The sequence below is a fragment of the Bombina bombina genome, chromosome 3 (genome assembly GCF_027579735.1).
Source record: "Bombina bombina isolate aBomBom1 chromosome 3, aBomBom1.pri, whole genome shotgun sequence".
NCBI lineage: Eukaryota > Metazoa > Chordata > Amphibia > Anura > Bombinatoridae > Bombina > Bombina bombina.
The window spans coordinates 409780319-409803540 of NC_069501.1; the positions used below are offsets into that span (position 1 = coordinate 409780319).

Below are 23222 nucleotides of genomic sequence, written 5' to 3' on the forward strand. Positions count from 1 at the left end.
CCAATTTACTTCTGTTATAATTTTCTCTTAGTTCTCTTGGTATCCTTTAATAAAAAGTAATCCTAGGTGAGCTCAGGAGCGTGCATGCATCTATCCATCTGGCAGCAGCGTTTGCAACAATGTGCGTGTGTCCATACCATCTGTTGCCAGATGGTATGGACACACGCACGATCCTGAGCTCACCTAGGAGCGCTCTTTAACAAAGGCTACCAAGAGAACTAAGCAAAATTGATATTAGAAGTTGGAAAGTTGTTTAAAAATGTATATTCTGTCTGAAATATGAATGTTTAATTTTGACTTTACTGTCCCTTTAAATATAGGAATCCACAACTGCTCAGTTGCTGTAAACACTGATAATTAAATATAATATATATAAAAACACGGAAGGGAACTGCACTCTCGAACTGGACTGGGTACACAAAACAAGCCCATTTGGCCAGATGCGCTAACTAACTCTTCCAGTTTTGCTTTTAGTTTTAGCTGAGAGCTTGTAAGTGAGTGCTGGACTTTCTCTGTGTGTGTTTTAATTTATTTTGTAATTTTCCCTATGGGCTTTGCACCCAGACTTGTGGTTAACTGCCTGTGACTCTGGAGACAGCAAACTTATTATTATTATTTTCTTGATTAATACACTGCTAATGCTTGGTATTGTGGGTGACCTTTGACCTTGCATAAATGATGTAAGATGACCATCAGGACAAGTGTATTTTATACATAGTTTATGAGAAAACCTAAGGTTGCCTGGAAGGTTGTACTGCTGATCTGGGTCCACAGATATTTTGGCCTCACACTGAAGTCAAAACAGTTGGTGTCAGATACCAATTAAGAATGTTGTTGTTGTTGTTTACTGGTAAATCTGACCCTATTCTATTACTGTTGTTACTGCATTTCTAAACTGCTAAAGATTGACTACCATCAATACACTGTATTTCTGAGAGTTATTTTGAAAGAGACAAACCATTTTCAATTGAGCAGGTGATTAAACCAGTAAGACCACCCTGTATAGACCCCCCATGGGAGGATATCTTTCTGTGAGAACAAATGTATACAATGTTATTTCCTGTCATTTGTTTGTTTTGCAGACCTGATGCTTCCTGGTGTAGTGGTTCCCTCTTGTGGTATTCCAAAGGTACAGCAGGGCACTCTGTGTGCCATCACTTTAGTGGGAAACAGGTACTGCCTCTTATATAAAACTTTACAAATGCTTTGTTTTTATTGTTTTTGCGCCAGTTATGTGAAATGTATGCTGTTTACCAAACATTTTCTTTTCACTTTCTCTACAACTTGTGAGTAGTCATTTGCTCTAGTTCTGTCTAGTTCAGTACTGTGCTGTTTTTTTTGTATATTTTTTTTTGCTTACAATACTGGAATGTTCCATATAAGCTGAACATTTAATTCTCTCCTAGTATTTACATTTTTGTGTTAAACATAGAAAAAGCAACCCGTGTTTTCACTAGTAGCAGCTGTACAAGCTCTGATTGGCAGAAAACTTATTTCTAAACTGGTGAACTTTTTAGTCCAGACAAATTAAAGATTAATATAGTCTTGATAGTCCCATTTATATAATTATCTTAATGACCCTTTGCTGTTAAAATTGTATTCAGTGCATGAAAAATGTTACAGCCATGTCTGTATTTAGGGTACATTTTCAAAATATTCAGGAGAGAATATAAGAGTGGCTTGGGAGACTGGTAACGAAGGAGTTAAAGGGACATGCCACCCACATTTTTTCTTTTATGATTTAGAAAGAGAATGCAATTTTAAACATCTTTCTAATTTACTTATATTATCTCATTTGTTTTATTATCTTGATATTCTTTGATCTAGATATGCTCACTAGCTGCTGATTGGTTTCTGCACATAGAAGCATCACGTGATTGGCTCACCATGTGCATTGCTTTTTCTTCAAATAAGGATATTTAACAAATGAAGCAAAACAAATTATGGAAGTAAATTGTAATGTTGTTTAAATTTCTATTCTCTATCTGAATAATGAAAGAAAGACTTTGGGATTAGTGGCCCTTTAAGGAACACAATTTTTATTGCTGTAAGAAGAAAACTCACCCTGTAGATAACAGTGAAGAAAATCTTTGATCAAGAACAACTCAGTACACAATCGTGATGTATCCTTGTTGATTTTCATAATATAGATATAATATTATTATTATTATTATTATTATTCTGTATTTATAAAGCGCCAACAGATTCTGCAGCACTGATATATAGATAGATATTTTATGCTGGTTTTGCTGGGGTATACAAAGGTGACACAAACGGTAGCATTTGGAAGCTGGTGCTTAGTTCTGACTCAAGCAACATTGTACAAAAAATATAAATATTGCAGGACCGTATTCTAAAGGGGGCGCTAGAAAGGTTTTCAACAGTACCAAGAAACAATCTGTAAAACGTTTCTTAATTTTTCCCACTCCATTATACAATGTTGCAAGCGCTCTCCAAACAGGGGTCATTGTATGGGAGAATCAAATTCAACAAAGAAAGCTAAGGATAATAAAGCTTAAAATAATTAATAAAAACCCCTTGCCAGCACCAGTGTGGTGCAGTTTCACTTCTGTTTTTTTTTACTGATTTCTCATCATTATCCAGCTATCTGCCTGTGGAACTCTGCAGCTTGTTCATAATCCTCAAGTGGTAGTGAGCAATGTGAATAAAGGCTGTAAAGTGAAGCAAAACCCTATTTAACAAAAACAGAAGTGACGCGTTTCTCAGAGTTCGGTCTGAATAAACCACAAACTCTCACTTTGTGAGAAATTGTTTTAAGATTTGAGGAGAGGAATATTTATAGTAAGCACCTAGCAGAATAAATAATAAAGTACATACATCATTTTTGTGTTGCATTAACAGCTATGTCCCTCTTTATGATCAGTATGTATTTAATAGTCACATGGAAACCACTTAGTATCCTAACTGCTGATGCAAACATAAGCAGCAACACTGATATTCCACCTTAAAAGACACAAAGCTAGGGAGAGCATGAGGAGATTTCATGAGTTTCTTGTTTGGTCACCTGACATTGTCTTTAAAGGGACAAAAAAAAGGGAATAGAAAATGCTCTAATGTGTTAATATTTTTTTTTATTTCACTTTTGCTTGCCTTATACACCTACAAAAATCTTAAACATATAGTGAAAGGGACAGTATGGTAAAAATTGCTTTCCCCTTAAAGGGATATGAAACCCAAACATGTTCTTTTGTGATTTAGGCAGAGCATACAATTTTTAAAATGTTTCCAATTTGCTACTTTTATTACATTTGCTGAGATACCTAGATAGGTGTCTGGAGCACTAAATGGCAGGAAATAGCGCTGTCATTGAGTGCTATTGCAAATGGATAACATTTCTCTTGTTAAGTGTGTTCAGTCCACGGGTCATCCATTACTTATGGGATATATTCTCCTTCCCAACAGGAAGTTGCAAGAGGATCACCCAAGCAGAGCTGCTATATAGCTCCTCCCCTCACATGTCATATCCAGTCATTCTCTTGCAACCCTCAACAAAGAAGGAGGTCGCGAGAGGAGCTGGAGTTTTTACTTAACTATTCTTCAATCAAAAGTTTGTTATTTTAAATGGCACCGGAGTGTGCTGTTTTTCTATCTCAGGCAGTATTTGGAAGAAGAAACTGCCTGCGTTTTTTATCTATGATCTTAGCAGGCGTAACTAAGATCCACTGGCTGTTCTCGACATTCTGAGGAGTGGGGTAACTTCAGAAACGGGGAATAGCATGCGGGGTCCTCCGCAAATGAGGTATGTGCAGTACTTTATTTTCTGGGAATGGAATTGACTAAGAAAATACTGCTGTTACCATATGATGTAAGTACAGCCTTAAATGCAGTAGTAGCAACTGGTATCAGGCTGATAAATGTATGCGCAGTCGAGTTATATTCTAGGGACTAGAATTTGACTGAGAAAATACTGTTAACACTGAAATAATACTTAAGCCTTCTCTGCAGTGGTAGCGACTGGTAGCAGGCTTAGTGATAGCTTTGCATGACATTGAAAAATGTTGTTTCTTCTGTTAAGTGTGATCAGTCCACGGGTCATCATTACTTCTGGGATATTACTCCTCCCCAACAGGAAGTGCAAGAGGATTCACCCAGCAGAGCTGCATATAGCTCCTCCCCTCTACGTCACTCCCAGTCATTCTCTTGCACCCAACGACTAGATAGGATGTGTGAGAGGACTATGGTGATTATACTTAGTTTTATATCTTCAATCAAAAGTTTGTTATTTTAAAATAGCACCGGAGTGTGTTATTATCTCTCTGGCAGAGTTTGAAGAAGAATCTACCAGAGTTTTTGTTATGATTTTAGCCGGAGTAGTTAAGATCATATTGCTGTTTCTCGGCCATCTGAGGAGAGGTAAACTTCAGATCAGGGGACAGCGGGCAGATGAATCTGCATAGAGGTATGTAGCAGTTTTTATTTTCTGACAATGGAATTGATGAGAAAATCCTGCCATACCGATATAATGTCATGTATGTATACTTTACACTTCAGTATTCTGGGGAATGGTACTTCACTAGAATTATACTGTAAGAAATACATAAAGCTGTTTAATAACTAGAGATTATGTTTAACGTTTTTGCTGGAATGTAAAATCGTTTTCATTTACTGAGGTACTGAGTGAATAAACGTTTGGGCACTATTTTTCCACTTGGCAGTTGCTTAATCTGTTTTCTGACAGTTTCTGTTCTCCCTCACTGCTGTGTGTGAGGGGGAGGGGCCGTTTTTTGGCGCTTTTACTATGCATCAAATATTTCAGTCAGCAACTCATTGTATTCCCTGCATGATCCGGTTCATCTCTACAGAGCTCAGGGGTCTTCAAAACTTATTTTGAGGGAGGTAATTTCTCTCAGCAGAGCTGTGAGAATTATAGTTTGACTGAGATAAAAAACGTTTATTCTGTAATTTGTTTCCTGCTTTCAGAATTTGTTATCTTTGCTAATGGGATTAAACCTTTGCTAAAGTTGTGTTATTTACAAGGATTGAGGCTATAACTGTTTCAATTTATTAATTTTCAACTGTCATAGATCTTCTGTGCTTCTTAAAGGCACAGTACGTTTTAATATTATTCTAATTGAATTGTATTTCCAAGTTACAAGTTTATTTGCTAGTGTGTTAAACATGTCTGATTCAGAGGATGATACCTGTGTCATTTGTTGCAATGCCAAAGTGGAGCCCAATAGAAATTTATGTACTAACTGTATTGATGCTACTTTAAATAAAAGTCAATCTGTACAAATTGAACAAATTTCACCAAACAACGAGGGGAGAGTTATGCCGACTAACTCGCCTCACGTGTCAGTACCTACATCTCCCGCTCAGAGGGAGGTGCGTGATATTGTAGCGCCGAGTACATCTGGGCGGCCATTACAAATCACATTACAGGATATGGCTACTGTTATGACTGAGGTTTTGGCTAAATTACCAGAACTAAGAGGTAAGCGTGATCACTCTGGGGTGAGAACAGAGTGCGCTGATAATATTAGGGCCATGTCAGACACTGCGTCACAGGTGGCAGAACATGAGGACGGAGAACTTCATTCTGTGGGTGACGGTTCTGATCCAAACAGACTGGATTCAGATATTTCAAATTTTAAATTTAAACTGGAAAACCTCCGTGTATTACTAGGGGAGGTGTTAGCGGCTCTGAATGATTGTAACACAGTTGCAATACCAGAGAAAATGTGTAGGTTGGATAAATATTTTGCGGTACCGACGAGTACTGAGGTTTTTCCTATACCTAAGAGACTTACTGAAATTGTTACTAAGGAGTGGGATAGACCCGGTGTGCCGTTCTCACCCCCTCCGATATTTAGAAAAATGTTTCCAATAGACCCCACCACAAGGGACTTATGGCAAACGGTCCCTAAGGTGGAGGGAGCAGTTTCTACCTTAGCTAAGCGTACCACTATCCCGGTGGAGGATAGCTGTGCTTTTTCAGATCCAATGGATAAAAAATTAGAGGGTTACCTTAAGAAAATGTTTGTTCAACAAGGTTTTATATTGCAACCCCTTGCATGCATTGCGCCGATCACGGCTGCAGCGGCATTCTGGATTGAGTCTCTGGAAGAGAACATTGGTTCAGCTACTCTGGACGACATTACGGACAGGCTTAGAGTCCTTAAACTAGCTAATTCATTCATTTCGGAGGCCGTAGTACATCTTACTAAACTTACGGCGAAGAATTCAGGATTCGCCATTCAGGCACGCAGGGTGCTGTGGCTAAAATCCTGGTCAGCTGATGTTACTTCTAAGTCTAAATTGCTTAATATACCTTTCAAAGGGCAGACCTTATTCGGGCCCGGGTTGAAAGAGATTATCGCTGACATTACGGGAGGTAAAGGCCATGCCCTGCCTCAGGACAAAGCCAAAGCCAAGACTAGACAGTCTAATTTTCGTTCCTTTCGTAATTTCAAAGCAGGAGCAGCATCAACTTCCTCTGCACCAAAACAGGAAGGAGCTGTTGCTCGCTACAGACAAGGCTGGAAACCTAACCAGTCCTGGAACAAGGGCAAGCAGACTAGGAAACCTGCTGCTGCCCCTAAAACAGCATGAATTGAGGGCCCCCGATCCGGGATCGGTTCTAGTGGGGGGCAGACTTTCTCTCTTCGCCCAGGCTTGGGCAAGAGATGTTCAGGATCCCTGGGCGCTAGAGATAATATCTCAGGGATACCTTCTGGACTTCAAATACTCTCCTCCAAGAGAGAGATTTCATCTGTCAAGATTGTCAACAATCCAGACAAAGAAAGAGGCGTTTCTACGCTGCGTACAAGAGCTCTTGTTAATGGGAGTAATCCATCCAGTTCCACGATCGGAACAGGGACAGGGGTTTTACTCAAATCTGTTTGTGGTTCCCAAAAAAGAGGGAACTTTCAGACCAATCCTGGACTTAAAGATCCTAAACAAATTCCTAAGAGTTCCATCGTTCAAGATGGAGACTATTCGGACAATTTTACCTATGATCCAAGAGGGTCAGTACATGACCACTGTAGATTTAAAAGATGCTTACCTTCACATACCGATTCACAAAGATCATTATCGGTACCTAAGGTTTGCCTTCCTAGACAGGCATTACCAGTTTGTGGCTCTTCCATTCGGATTGGCTACAGCTCCAAGAATCTTCACAAAGGTTCTGGGTGCTCTTCTGGCGGTACTAAGACCGCGGGGAATCTCGGTAGCTCCATACCTAGACGACATTCTGATACAAGCTTCAAGCTTTCAAACTGCCAAGTCTCATACAGAGTTAGTGCTGGCATTTCTAAGGTCACATGGATGGAAGGTGAACGAAAAGAAAAGTTCACTCGTTCCTCTCACAAGAGTTCCCTTCCTGGGGACTCTTATAGATTCTGTAGAAATGAAGATTTACCTGACAGAGGACAGGCTAACAAGACTTCAAAGTGCTTGCCGCACCCTTCATTCCATTCAACACCCGTCAGTGGCTCAATGCATGGAGGTAATCGGCTTAATGGTAGCGGCAATGGACATAGTACCCTTTGCACGCTTACACCTCAGACCACTGCAACTGTGCATGCTAAGTCAGTGGAATGGGGATTACTCAGACTTATCCCCTTCTCTGAATCTGGATCAAGAGACCAGAAATTCTCTTCTATGGTGGCTTTCTCGGCCACATCTGTCCAGGGGGATGCCATTCAGCAGACCAGACTGGACAATTGTAACAACAGACGCCAGCCTTCTAGGTTGGGGTGCCGTCTGGAATTCTCTGAAGGCTCAGGGACAATGGAGTCAGGAGGAGAGTCTCCTGCCAATAAACATTCTGGAATTGAGAGCAGTTCTCAATGCCCTCCTGGCTTGGCCCCAGTTGACAACTCGGGGGTTCATCAGGTTTCAGTCGGACAACATCACGACTGTAGCTTACATCAACCATCAGGGAGGGACAAGAAGCTCCCTAGCTATGATGGAAGTATCAAAGATAATTCGCTGGGCAGAGTCTCACTCTTGCCACCTGTCAGCAATCCACATCCCGGGAGTGGAGAACTGGGAGGCGGATTTCTTAAGTCGTCAGACTTTTCATCCGGGGGAGTGGGAACTTCATCCGGAGGTCTTTGCCCAAATACTTCGACGTTGGGGCAAACCAGAGATAGATCTCATGGCGTCTCGACAGAACGCCAAGCTTCCTCGTTACGGGTCCAGATCCAGGGATCCAGGAGCAGTCCTGATAGATGCTCTGACAGCACCTTGGGACTTCAGGATGGCTTACGTGTTTCCACCCTTCCCGTTGCTTCCTCGATTGATTGCCAGAATCAAACAAGAGAGAGCATCAGTGATTCTAATAGCACCTGCGTGGCCACGCAGGACTTGGTATGCAGACCTGGTGGACATGTCATCCTGTCCACCTTGGTCTCTACCTCTGAAACAGGACCTTCTGATACAGGGTCCCTTCAAACATCAAAATCTAACTTCTCTGAAGCTGACTGCTTGGAAATTGAACGCTTGATTTTATCAAGACGTGGGTTTTCTGAGTCAGTTATTGATACCTTAATACAGGCTAGGAAACCTGTTACCAGAAAGATTTACCATAAGATATGGCGTAAATACCTATATTGGTGTGATTCCAAAGGTTACTCTTGGAGTAAGGTTAGGATTCCTAGGATATTGTCTTTTCTACAAGAAGGTTTAGAAAAGGGTTTATCTGCTAGTTCATTAAAGGGACAGATCTCAGCTCTGTCCATTCTGTTACACAAACGTCTGTCAGAAGTTCCTGACGTCCAGGCTTTTTGTCAGGCTTTGGCCAGGATTAAGCCTGTGTTTAAAACTGTTGCTCCACCATGGAGTTTAAACCTTGTTCTTAATGTTTTACAGGGCGTTCCGTTTGAACCCCTTCATTCCATTGATATAAAGTTGTTATCTTGGAAAGTTCTATTTTTAATGGCTATTTCCTCGGCTCGAAGAGTCTCTGAATTATCAGCCTTACATTGTGATTCTCCTTATTTGATTTTTCATTCGGATAAGGTAGTCCTGCGTACTAAACCTGGGTTCTTACCTAAGGTAGTTACTAACAGGAATATCAATCAAGAGATTGTTGTTCCTTCTTTATGCCCAAATCCTTCTTCAAAGAAGGAACGTCTACTGCACAACCTGGATGTAGTCCGTGCTCTAAAATTTTACTTACAGGCAACTAAGGAATTTCGACAAACGTCTTCTCTGTTTGTCATTTACTCTGGGCAGAGGAGAGGTCAAAAAGCTTCCGCTACCTCTCTTTCTTTTTGGCTTCGTAGCATAATTCGTTTAGCTTATGAGACTGCTGGACAGCAGCCTCCTGAAAGAATTACAGCTCATTCTACTAGAGCTGTGGCTTCCACTTGGGCCTTCAAGAATGAGGCCTCTGTTGAACAGATTTGCAAGGCTGCAACTTGGTCTTCGCTTCATACTTTTTCCAAATTTTACAAATTTGACACTTTTGCTTCATCGGAGGCTATTTTTGGGAGAAAGGTTCTTCAGGCAGTGGTTCCTTCTGTATAAAGAGCCTGCCTATCCCTCCCGTCATCCGTGTACTTTTGCTTTGGTATTGGTATCCCAGAAGTAATGATGACCCGTGGACTGATCACACTTAACAGAAGAAAACATAATTTATGCTTACCTGATAAATTCCTTTCTTCTGTAGTGTGATCAGTCCACGGCCCGCCCTGTTTTTAAGGCAGGTAAATATTTTTTAATTTATACTCCAGTCACCACTTCACCCTTGGCTTTTCCTTTCTCGTTGGTCCTTGGTCGAATGACTGGGAGTGACGTAGAGGGGAGGAGCTATATGCAGCTCTGCTGGGTGAATCCTCTTGCACTTCCTGTTGGGGAGGAGTAATATCCCAGAAGTAATGATGACCCGTGGACTGATCACACTACAGAAGAAAGGAATTTATCAGGTAAGCATAAATTATGTTTTTTTAATAAAACGCTTACTGGCATGTTATTCGTTTTTGTGAGGTACTTTGGTGATAAATCGCTTTGGGCATGATTTTTTTCCACATGGCTAACATATTTTTCTGCATGGAAACCGTTATATCAGGGCTCCCACTGTTGTGATTGGAGTGGGAGGGCCCTTGTTTTAGCGCCTTGTTGCGCAGTTAAAATTATTGCACAGTCTTTCTGCTTCTTCCTCCTTGATCCAGGACGTCTCTAGAGAGCTCAGGGGTCTGCAAATTTCATTTGTGAGGGAGGTAATCAGTCACAGCAGATCTGTGACAGTGTGCTGACTGTGATTAAAAGCGTTAAATCTTAATTGATATCTGTTTTATCCGTTTTGGGTATTGAGGGGTTAATCATCCTTTTGCTAATGGGTGCAATCCTCTGCTAATAATACACTTCTTGTTAAGAATTGTTTAATTATATCTGTATTTTTGAAGCGCTGCAGCGTTTTTTACATTGCTTGTAATCTTATTGAAAGTGATTTCCAAGCTTGTTAGTTTCATTGCTAAGTCTGTTTTAAACATGTCTGATTCAGAGGAAACTGTTTGTTCATCATGTTCAAAAGCCAATGTGGAGCCCAATAGAACGATGTGTACCAATTGTATTGATATTGCTTTGAATAAAAGTCAATCTGTACCGATAAAGAAGCTATCACCAGACAACGAGGGGGAAGTTATGCCGCCTAACTCTCCTCACGTGTCAGTACCTGCGTCTCCCGCTCGGGAGATGCGTAGGATTGAGACACCTAGTACATCTAGGCCCTTACAAATCACTTTACATGATATGGCTAATGTTATGAAAGAAGTATTATATAATATGCCCGAATTAAGGGGCAAACGCGATAGCTCTGGGTTAAGGACAGAGCGCACTGATGACACGAGAGCCATGTCTGATACTGCGTCACAAATTGCAGAACATGAGGACGGTGAGCTTCATTCTGTCGGTGACGGTTCTGATCCGGGGAGACCGGATTCAGAAATTTCAAATTTTAAATTTAAGCTTGAGAACCTCCGTGTGTTACTAGGGGAGGTATTAGCGGCTCTGAATGATTGCGACACGGTGGCAATTCCAGAGAAATTGTGTAGGTTGGATAGATACTATGCGGTACCGGTGTGTACTGACGTTTTTCCTAAAAAGACTTACAGAAATTATCAGTACGGAGTGGGATAGACCCGGTGTGCCTTTTTCCCCTCCCCGATATTTAGAAAAATGTTCCCTATAGACGCCACCACACAAGACTTATGGCAGACGGCCCCTAAGGTGGAGGGAGCAGTTTCTACGTTAGCCAAGCGTACCACTATCCCGGTGGAGGATAGCTGTGCTTTCTCAGATCCAATGGATAAAAAATTAGAGGGTTATCTTAAGAAAATGTTTGTTCAACAGGGTTTTATATTGCAGCCTCTTGCATGCATTGTGCCTGTCACGGCTGCAGCGGCATTCTGGTTTGAGTCTCTGGAAGAGGCGATTCGCACAGAGCCATTGGATGAGGCCTTGAGCAAAGTTAGAACCCTTAAGCAAGCTAATGCGTTTGTTTCAGATGCCGTAGTACATCTAACCAAACTTACGGCTAAAAATTCCGGATTCGCCATACAGGCGCGCAGAGCGCTCTGGCTTAAATCCTGGTCAGCGGATGTAACTTCCAAGTCTAAACTACTTAACATTCCTTTCAAAGGGCAGACCTTATTCGTGCCCGGCTTGAAGGAAATTATTGCTGACATTACGGGAGGTAAGGGCCACGCCCTTCCTCAGGACAGGGCCAAACCAAAGGCCAAACAGTCTAATTTTCGTGCCTTTCGTAACTTCAAGGCAGGAGCAGCATCGACTTCCTCCGCTCCAAAACAGGAAGGAACTACTGCTCGTTACAGACAAGGTTGGAAAGGCAACCAGTCATGGAACAAGGGCAAGCAGGCCAGAAAGCCTACTCCCGCCCCTAAGACAGCATGAAGTCAGGGCCCCCTATCCAGAGACGGATTTAGTGGGGGGCAGACTTTCTCTCTCTGCCCAGGCTTGGGCAAGAGATGTGCAGGATCCCTGGACGTTAAAGATTATATCTCAGGGATACCTTCTGGATTTCAAAACCTCTCCTCCACAAGGGAGGTTCCATCTTTCGAGGTTATCGACAAACCTAGTAAAGAGAGAGGCATTTCTAGAATGTGTACAAGACCTCTTAATCATGGGGGTGATCCACTCAGTTCCGCGATCGGAACAGGGACAAGGATTTTACTCAAATCTATTTGTGGTTCCCAAAAAAGAGGGAACCTTCAGACCAATCTTGGACTTAAAGATCTTAAACAAATTCCTAAGGGTACCATCGTTCAAGATGGAAACCATTCGATCCATCCTACCCATGATCCAAGAGGGTCAATATATGACCACGGTGGACTTAAAGGATGCTTACCTTCACATACCGATTCACAAAGATCATTATCGGTACCTGAGGTTTGCCTTTCTAGACAGGCATTACCAGTTTGTGGCTCTTCCTTTCGGGTTAGCCACGGCCCCGAGAATTTTTACGAAGGTTCTGGGCTCACTTCTGGCGGTACTAAGACCACGAGGCATAGCGGTGGCTCCGTACCTAGACGACATTCTGATACAAGCGTCAAGTTTTCAGAATGCAAAGTCTCATACAGAGATAGTTCTAGCATTTCTGAGGTCGCATGGGTGGAAAGTGAACGTTGAAAAGAGTTCTCTGTTACCACTCACAAGGGTTCCTTTTCTAGGGACTCTTATAGATTCTGTAGAGATGAAGATTTACCTGACGGAGTCCAGGTTATCAAAGATTCTCAATGCTTGCCGTGTCCTTCATTCCGTTCCAAGCCCATCAGTAGCTCAGTGCATGGAGGTAATCGGCTTAATGGTCGCGGCAATGGACATAGTGCCATTTGCGCGCCTGCATCTCAGACCGCTGCAACTATGCATGATCAGTCAATGGAACGGGGATTACTCAGATCTGTCCCCTTTGCTAAATTTGGACCAGGAGACCAGAGATTCGCTTCTCTGGTGGTTGTCACCGGTTCATCTGTCCAAAGGAATGACCTTTCGCAGGCCAGAAGCTGAGGTTCATCAGATTTCAGTCGGACAATATCACGACTGTGGCTTACATCAATCATCAAGGGGGAACCAGGAGTTCCCTAGCGATGTTGGAAGTCTCGAAGATAATTCGCTGGGCAGAGTCTCACTCTTGCCACCTGTCAGCGATTCACATCCCAGGCGTAGAGAACTGGGAGGCGGATTTCCTAAGTCGCCAGACTTTTCATCCGGGAGAGTGGGAACTTCACCCGGAGGTATTTGCTCAACTGATTCGTCGTTGGGGCAAACCGGATCTGGATCTCATGGCATCTCGCCAGAACGCGAAGCTTCCTTGTTACGGATCCAGGTCCAGGGACCCGGGAGCGGTGCTGGTAGATGCATTAGCAGCCCCTTGGGTTTTCAACATAGCTTATGTGTTTCCACCATTTCCGTTGCTACCTCGGCTGATTGACAGGATCAAACAGGAGAGGGCATCGGTAATTCTGATAGCGCCTGCGTGGCCACGCAGGACCTGGTATGCAGACCTAGTGGACATGTCGTCCTGTCCACCATGGTCTCTTCCTCTGAGGCAGGACCTTCTAATTCAGGGTCCTTTCAACCATCCAAACCTAATTTCTCTGAGGCTGACTGCCTGGAAATTGAACGCTTGATTCTATCAAAGTGTGGGTTTCCGGATTCGGTTATTGATACATTAATACAGGCTCGGAAACCTGTGACAAGAAAAATTTACCATAAGATGTGGCGTAAATATTTATATTGGTGCGAATCCAAGAGTTACTCATGGAGTAAGGTTAGGATTCCTAGGATATTAGCTTTTCTACAAGAGGGTTTAGAAAAGGGTTTATCCGCTAGTTCGCTAAAGGGACAAATTTCAGCTCTGTCCATTCTTTTACACAAACGTCTGGCAGAGCATCCAGACGTCCAGGCCTTTTGTCAGGCTTTGGCTAGAATTAAGCCTGTGTTTAAAGCTGTTGCTCCTCCGTGGAGCTTAAACTTGGTTCTTAAAGTTCTTCAGGGTGTTACGTTTGAACCCCTTCATTCCATTGATATTAAGCTTTTATCTTGGAAAGTTTTGTTTTTGATGGCTATTTCCTCGGCTCGAAGAGTCTCTGAGTTATCTGCCTTACATTGTGATTCTCCTTATCTGATCTTTCATTCAGACAAGGTAGTTCTGCGTACTAAACCTGGGTTTTTACCTAAGGTTGTTTCTAACAGGAATATCAATCAAGAGATTGTTGTTCCATCATTATGTCCTAATCATTCTTCAAAGAAGGAACGTCTTTTGCATAATCTAGACGTGGTCCGTGCTCTGAAGTTCTACTTACAGGCAACTAAAGATTTTAGACAAACTTCTTCTCTGTTTGTCGTTTACTCTGGACAGAGGAGAGGTCAAAAGGCTTCGGCTACCTCTCTCTCTTTTTGGCTTCGTAGCATAATACGTTTAGCCTATGAGACTGCTGGACAGCAGCCTCCTGAAAAAATTACAGTTCATTCCACCAGAGCTGTGGCTTCCACCTGGGCCTTTAAGAATGAGGCCTCTGTTGAACAGATTTGCAAGGCTGCAACTTGGTCTTCACTTCATACTTTTTCCAAATTTTACAAATTTGACACTTTCGCTTCTTCGGAGGCTGGTTTTGGGAGAAAGGTTCTACAGGCAGTGGTTCCTTCTGTTTAATGTTCCTGCCTTGTCCCTCCCATCATCCGTGTACTTAGCTTTGGTATTGGTATCCCATAAGTAATGGATGACCCGTGGACTGAACACACTTAACAAGAGAAAACATAATTTATGCTTACCTGATAAATTTATTTCTCTTGTAGTGTGTTCAGTCCACGGCCCGCCCTGTCTTTTTCAGGCAGGTTCTAAATTTTAAAATTATAACTCCAGTCACCACTGCACCTTACAGTTTCTCCTTTCTCGTCTTGTTTCGGTCGAATGACTGGATATGACATGTGAGGGGAGGAGCTATATAGCAGCTCTGCTTGGGTGATCCTCTTGCAACTTCCTGTTGGGAAGGAGAATATATCCCATAAGTAATGGATGACCCGTGGACTGAACACACTACAAGAGAAATAAATTTATCAGGTAAGCATAAATTATGTTTTTTGCAAAACTGCTGCCATATAGTGCTCCAGACATATGCACTCTCCTGAGCTCATGCCCCTGCTTTTCAACAAAAGATACCTTGATAATGAATAACATTTTGATAATAGAATTAAATTAGAAAGTTGTTAAATACTGCATGCTCTATATGAATATTAAAAAAGACACATTTGGGGTTTTATGTCCCTAACGTGTTTACAACTTTTTTTTTTTTATACCAGATGCAGGGTTTACATTTATGGGTTATTGCTCCTTTTAGGTGTTTTTGTATATGAAATAGCTTCCTCTGCTACTTGAAACTACAACCCAATCAAATGGGCTGAGCTTACAGGGAGATGAGATCTCTCTATGTTTACACAAAATTTTCCTTATCTTAAACACAGTGAGACCAATACTAACAATGGAAAATAAACATTTTGTTGCCTCTTTACCCCCCCCCCCCCAACTGGGAGTGTTATTTTAAACAAACCCTGTGCAGCATGTAAGAGTGTTGAGGTTCTGAAGCCCAAAGACTGCACTCCATCATCTCTGAGAGGAATTTAAAAAAAGTTTCATTGTTAAAGTACAGGAAAAGCAATGAAAATAAATAATGAAAAGTGAATTGCAAAGCTTTTTAAATTAAGTATAATTTAGTTTCATTTCCCTTTAACTATGTGTTTTAACCCCTTTTCACGGATTAAACAAATAGGCATAGGTGAGCAATTCTACAGTAAAAAGCACTAATAAAATAGAGCATTTTGGTGTCCCTCTATATATTTAATAGGTATTCGGAAAGCCATGTTTTACGATAGATGGCAATGTAGACTAAATGTACAGAATTTAAGTATGTTTTAAGTAATAATATGCTATTATGGTGCTTAACAATTATAGCACAGTCTACTCTAATAAGCAATTTAAAGGGACATTAAACACAAATTATAAACTACATAATTATGAACCTATATATAAGAATAATTTTGCAATGAAAACTGCAGATATATTATGTCAAATGAGTATATTTTTAATGTTTATTCTTTTCACTGATTTCCCTGTCCCCCAGAACAAAAGTAACCTGCTAACTAATAACAAACTAATATTCATATATAGCATAAACTCTGTTTGCACATGTGCAGACTATATTAGCCTGTCTAATTCCCTTAAGGAGGTTTAGCATTGATTCATCTTAGTTACTATTGCAAATAATTATTTTCCTTTCATGACTGTTGATGCAAAACTGATAATCTACCTTTTTAAAAGCATGCAACACCATAAAAGCTTAGCAAGGGAAAGTAAACAAAAGCGCACATAAATTGCCTAGAAGTATTAACCCAAGCCTCCCTGGTAGAAAGTCAATCAAGCACACATTTTAGATGTATTTTACAGCAAAAGGCTGTAAAATAAATAATGAATGTATATTGCAATAATGTTTCACTTGCAATAATGAAACATTTTATGCATTCTTGAAACATCAAGTTTAAAGGGACAGTCAACACCAGAATTTTTATTGTTTAAAAAGATAGATAATCCCTTTATTACCCATTTCCCAGTTTTGCATAATCAACATGGTTATATTAATATACTTTTCCATCTTAATGAGAGGAGAGTCCACTGCTTCATTCATCACTTGTGGGAAATACATAAGTTGGCCACCAGGAGAAGGCAAAGACACCCCAGCCAAAGGCTTAAATACCTCCCCCACTTCCCTCATCCCCAAGTCATTCTTTTCCTTTCGTAACAGGAGGTTGGCAGAGAAGTGTTGGAAGCTTCGGAGTAGTCTCTTATTGAGGGTAGTACTCTTCGCAATGGGACTGGAGTTTTAAATAGTCCTGTCAGCCTCTCAGTGAGAGCATGGGTGAAAGTTAGAGTTCGGAGATGCAGGGGGAGTTCTTCTTCGAAACCATCCCGACTCATATTAACAGCTCCTTAAGCAATCAGCATTGACGAGTTTCGCTGCCTGCTTTTCTTCTCTCAAGTCCATGTCCGGAGCAACGCTACTAACCTGTCACACTTGAAGGGCCGTGTTCCTGTTCCACGGCGTTGATTCTGGTAAGATCGTTTCAATATATATATGTGATAACGCAAGAAGACAGGGTCACAGTGTGACTCCTTTTATCTGTATAGCATCTAGGGTAATACCCTGCGAAGGGGGGTTATGGAACAGGGGGGATTTTATTATGCATAATATGTTTATTGTGTTTCTGCTGCACTTGTGTTAGATGAGGCTCTGTCAGTGTGGAACAGTTAGAGAGAGATTGAGGCATTTTTTTTTGGCGCGTCTCTCTCGAGTGCAGGGGCGGTCCTGCATGGCACTCCATGTGACCGGGTGTGGCCTCTGTAACTTCCTCTTTCTTGACCTGCATTTGGAGAGACGAAAGCTGTTTCTTGTAGTCTGGGTCATAGGAGGTGGTGAGTGGGTGCCCCGGCCATTGGGATATAAAGGTGCCATTTAGCAATTTGATATGTTAGAGGATACTTCCTCTTTATCTAAACCTATTAACTGTGTATACTGTGAGGAGGTTCCGGTCGAACCACCGACACAACTCTGTTCCACATGCTTTGACAATATTGTTATATTAAAGAAGAATAAATTATTTAGTACGACTGAGCCATCCACCTCTGAGGGTTCTCCGCCCTGCGAGGTGCGTTCCCTATTATCATCTCCGATTACACAAGCAGTTCCCCAGGGCACTACTAATCCTCCCACAGGAGGGGCCCTTCAGCTTGCAAACGGCGGTTTCTGCGGCCATAAATGCAATGCATCATCTTACTAAGCGCAATCGGAAGGTACGGCACTGCTTTCCGTCTCAGGGGTCTTCAACTCTGCAGATTGTCTCAGACAGATTATCCGCTGAGGAGGACGACTCCGACTTATTGGAGGATGTTGCTTCTGGGTCGGAATCGGCTACTTCTAGGACTCTGCCCGTGGAGGAACCAGATTTAAAATTTAAGATGGAGCATTTGCGCTTTCTGCTGAAGGAAGTGCTTGCTACGCTGGAGGTTCCGGAACTGAAACTCCCGGAGGAACCTTCGATCCCTAAACTGGATAGGGTTTACGAGGACAGGGTAGTGCCCCAGGCCTTCCCGGTTCTATCAAAATGGTAAACATTATTAAGAATGAATGGGAGACTCCAACGGGGGACCATATTGGTCACATCCCCTAAGGAAATTGGAGAAACTTTCGCGACCTATTACTCGGATTTATACAACCTCCAACCCTCAATGGCTGGGAAGGAGTCCTCTGTTCAGAAGGTGGTTGACTTTTTGCAAAGCCTCAACCTACCTAGTCTATCAGAAGAAGATAAAGAAACACTCAAGGCCCCATTTTCCATATCGGAAATTAACCTTGCCATTAAACATACTCAAAATAATAAAGCCCCGGGCCCTGACGGATACCCGGCATCTTTCTATAAACTCTTTAAGGTGGAATTGAGTAAAGTCCTCCTTGGTGTCTTCTCGGAAGCTCGAGAGTCGGGGTTGTTCGCTAAGGAATACTTACAAGCAACGATACTACCGATTCCCAAACCTAATAAAGATCCCTCACAGTGTAGCAGCTATAGACCAATATCACTGATTAACGGAGATGTAAAGCTCTATGCTAAACTCTGGGCTAATCGTCTAAACACCCTACTTCCAGGGGTGATACATAATGATCAAGTCGGGTTCACCTTTGGCAGAGAAGGACCCGACAATACCAGAAGAACACTGGATATCCTCATGGAGGCATCCCGACTAAAGCTACCCATGCTGGCCCTGTCTTTAGACGCAGAAAAAGCGTTCGACAGGGTCAGATGGGACTACTTATGGTGTACGCTTGCCCAATTCGGTATACCAGACGAAGTGATAACAGCGATACAAGCCCTATATTCCTGCCCAACTGCGGTGGTTAAGGGCATGGGATTTGCTTCCCCGGAAATACATATTACCAATGGCACCAGGCAGGGTTGTCCCCTGTCACCCCTAATCTTTACATTGGCCATTGAACCTTTGGCCCAAGCCATTAGGAACTCAAGTCCAATACATGGGGTAAAATTTGGGAGAGTCACTGCAAAGATAGCGTTATTTGCGGATGACGTTACTCTATTCCTCACAAACCCACTGGGCTCCTTGCCGATACTGCTAGACCTTCTTTCCAAATTCGGGACATATAGCTATTACAAGGTTAACGTCTCTAAGACAGAGGCCTTACCGCTTTGCATCCCTGCATTTGAATTAGATGTTCTACAAACATCATACTCTTTTCAATGGTCACGCGCTACCATCCGGCATCTTGGGGTACAACTGGGCCCTGACCCGAAATCTGTACTTGCCATTAACTATTCGGATATAATTCAAGAGGTCACTGAGCTCACCACTTCCTGGAGCCTCAAAGAACTGTCATGGCTAGGTCGCATCGCCTCTTTTAAAATGACAATTCTACCTAAAATTCTCTATTATTTCAGATGTATCCCCCTCAATGTACCCAGTGCCCTGATAGATACACTCCAATCTATTGGCCAAAAATACATATGGGGAAAGTCTAGGCCTCGAATTGCTGCGAAAATACTCCAGAAAAAATACGAACGGGGAGGAGTAGCTATGCCTAGCATACGCGGATATTATGAGGCAGCCAGACTATCACACATTACAGCGTGGGCAGACAAAGGGGAACCTCAGGGATGGAAGAGCATAGAAAATTCTGAGCTGCTCAGAGGGTTGAACTTGGCAGATTTGCCCTGGATCCCTGAATATCAACTAGACATGCTGAGAATTAACAATGTTATTGTCAGGGATAACCTTAAAATGTGGCGTACTCTTAGAAACCTGCCTGAGGTTGCTCCCCATCCATCCCCTATACACTCCCTACCCGCTTTGCTTGCAGCCTTACCAGATACACATGTTCAGCAATGGAGACATTGGGATCTGAATCTGGTCTCTCAGCTATACCCCTCGGGTACTTTGGTCACTCCAGACGATATCAAATCAGTTATACAGGACCCTCCCGTATGGGCCATATTTGAATACTCCAGGCTATATGCCTTCCTGATGTCTTGGGGGTTTTCTAAGGCTTGCCTTAGACCACTGACCAACTGGGAGAAATTGTGGCAGCTGCAGGTTAAGACCCCTAGAATCATATCATTCCACTACAACCTACTGCAATCATCTACAAACAAAGAAAGACCCTGGCAACTTAGAGCTTGGGAAGGAGACTTCTCCAGACCAATCTCTGACAAACACCTTCATCTTGCTATGACACTAACTAAAAAGACTCTGCACTGTGCGAACACTCTTGAGTCATATATGAAATTATTTTTGAGATGGTACTACACCCCCTCCAGATTATCGCAGATGTTCCCTACAGCTTCCTCTTTATGCTGGAGAGGATGCGAGCTGAGAGGTTCAGACTTACACATATGGTGGGATTGCCCTAACCTGAAACCCTTATGGCTCCAAGTATCTACCCTTTGCCTCAATCTCGGAATGAAAGTGCCACTAACCTCTGAAATGGCCCTACTACACATATTCCCGAGTAGTATCCCTACACCCTTGACTAAGCTAATAGTTTTCATACTCGCGGCCACTAAATTGGCAATAGCTAGAGCTTGGAAACAGACCCAGCCCCCAGACATGGTAGCTATCACATCTATAATACAGGTCTATGCCAAGATGGAACAGGGTTATTACTCAAATGCTGATAGAGAGGAACTTTACTGGCAAATTTGGGAACCCTGGTTCCACTACCAGGAAGATTGTAGACAGACGGCTTTAAGAGATAGGACCACCAATCATGATAGACTCCTGCCCCTGGAGTAAGGTTCTTCTTCTGCCCCCACTGGTCTCTATCTGTTGACCACCATTCTTTCTCCCCCTATCCTACCTCTTATGCCCCTCTCCCACTCCCCCTCCCCTATAACATGAGACCCCCTGCCCCTCCCCATTCCCCCCCCCCCTTTTCCAGCCCTTTTTCCTTGTCATTGCCTGCCCCACCTGGAGATGCACACCACAAAAGGCCAGCTGAGATGTGGAGTCGAACATGGTAATAATTTTTTCCAAAGGTTGAGGATTGAAACTCCTCTGCGGTTGAGTCCATATCTAAAATCATCATAATACATCAAATATGACAAATAGGCCCAGCTTATACATATCTACTGTGACCCCTGATAAGTGGTTTATGTTTGCTCTCCCTGGTCTGTGCTTGATGGCTTGAGGTCTCTCCCCCTTCTCTATGCTTTACCCTACCCTTCCGCACTCACTTCCCCCCCACCTCCCTCTCTCCCTTTCTCCCCTTTCTACCTTTAATATCCCCCTCCATTTTTTGCTTTCTCTTTCTTAGAGGTTCTCTACCTCACTCGGAGACATGTGTCGCGAATGGCCTTTTAGGTTGTTAAGACTAATATGGTGAAGCTTCTCATTCAGTTGATTGGTCGACATTACTATGCTACTGTGTTCACATTTGAAATATGGTGCTGCACCAATCATAACAGTCAGGTGTTGCTAAAACTGCTTGTTCATTCTGTATCCCTTCATATCCTGGAGAAATATGTTATATACCTGATATTACTTACAACTGTTCATGGAGATACTTTTATTATGACTTCTGTTACATCTGTATGTACAAAGTGAGTTGATTACTCTATATTTGTCATTGTCAAGCTTACTTTATTATGAAAATAAAATAAATATTATTATTAAAAAAAAAAAAAAAAAAAGAATGAATGGGAGAAACTGGGGTCGCCCTTTTCTCACTTGTCTTCTTTTAAGAAGCTTTTCCCCGTTCCGGACGCTTGAACTGTGGGGAACCGTCCCTAAGGTGGATGGAGCTATCTGCACGCTCGCTAAGAGAACGACCATTCCGCTTGAGGATAGCTCCTCTTTTAAGGAACCCATGGATAAAAAGATGGAGTCCATGTTGCGGAAGATGTTCCAACTGACGGGGTTCCTTTTCCAACCGGCAGCAGCAGTCGCTGCAGTGGCTGGTGCGGCTACCTACTGGTGTGACGCACTATCAGCAATGGTCGAGGTGGAGACTCCCCTCAATGAGATTCTGGATCGAATCAAAGCCCTAAGGGTAGCGCATTCATTCATTTGTGATGCTAACATGCAGATTATTCGCCTGAATTAGCTGAGCCCTGAATCAGGGTTTTTTGTTTGAGCCCGCAGGGCTCTGTGGCTAAAATCGTGGTCTGCTGACTTCTAAGTCTCGCTTGCTTTCCCTACCTTTCAAGGGGAAGGTTTTGTTTGGCCCGGGCCTGGATTCTATCATATCTAAGTCACGGGTGGCAAGGATGCCTTCTTACCTCAGGATAAGAAGGCTAAACCTAAGGGATCTAATTTATATCCGTTTCGTGCAGACAAGTCTCCACACCAGCAGCCTTCCGCAAAATCTGAACAAGTCCAAGCAGAACAAGAAGCCCGCCAAGTCAAATTCGGCATGAAGGGGCGGCCCCCGACCCTTCCTTGGATCAGGTAGGGGGCAGACTATCTCTTTTTTACGGGCGCCTGGAGGGGAGACGTTACAGACCCTTGGGTCCTGGAGGTCGTCGCCCAGGGGTACAGGATAGGTTTCAAATCGTATCCGCCCAGAGGCAGGTTCCTCCTGTCAAACATCTCTTTAAGAACAGAAAAGAGAGAAGCCTTCCTGGGGTGTGTGAGCAATCTCTCATCTTTTGGGGTAATCGTCCCAGTTCCTCTTCCGGCAGAAAGAGGTCTGGGGTATTATCAAACCTTTTCGTGGTCCCAAAGAAGGAGGGCACGTTTCGTCCAATTCTGGACCTAAAGGCCCTAAACAAGTTTTTGTCAGTCCCATCGTTTAAAATTCATGACGACTATGGACCTGAAGGATGCTTACTTTCATGTTCCAATCCACAAGGATCACTTCAAATTTCTAAGGTTTGCCTTCCTGGACCAGCACTTTCAGTTTGTGGCCCTTCCGTTCGGTCTGGCGACCGCCCCAAGAGTCTTTGCAAAGATTCTGGGAGCTCTTCTCACAGTAGTGAGAGCCAGAGGGATTGCAGTGGCACCGTATCTGGACGATATCTTGGTCCAGGCTCCGTCCTACAGTCTGGTGGAGGATCACTCGAGAGCTGTTCTCCTTTGTTCCCACGGGTGGAAGATAAATGAAGGAAAGAGTTCATTGGTCCCCAGCAATAGGGTGGAATTTCTGGGTACGATAATAGATTCTTCAGCAATGAAGATA

The 23222-nt window shown here is 42.8% G+C and overlaps 1 protein-coding gene across 1 annotated transcript in view; it reads left to right on the plus strand.

The window, feature by feature from the left end:
- Nucleotides 1-23222, plus strand: part of EIF2D (eukaryotic translation initiation factor 2D) — a 247483-nt gene that overhangs the window by 58435 nt on the left and 165826 nt on the right. The window contains exon 4 of the mRNA XM_053706592.1: nt 1083-1173. Coding sequence (XP_053562567.1) covers nt 1083-1173 — 91 coding nt within the window. The remainder of the gene's footprint in view (nt 1-1082; nt 1174-23222) is intronic.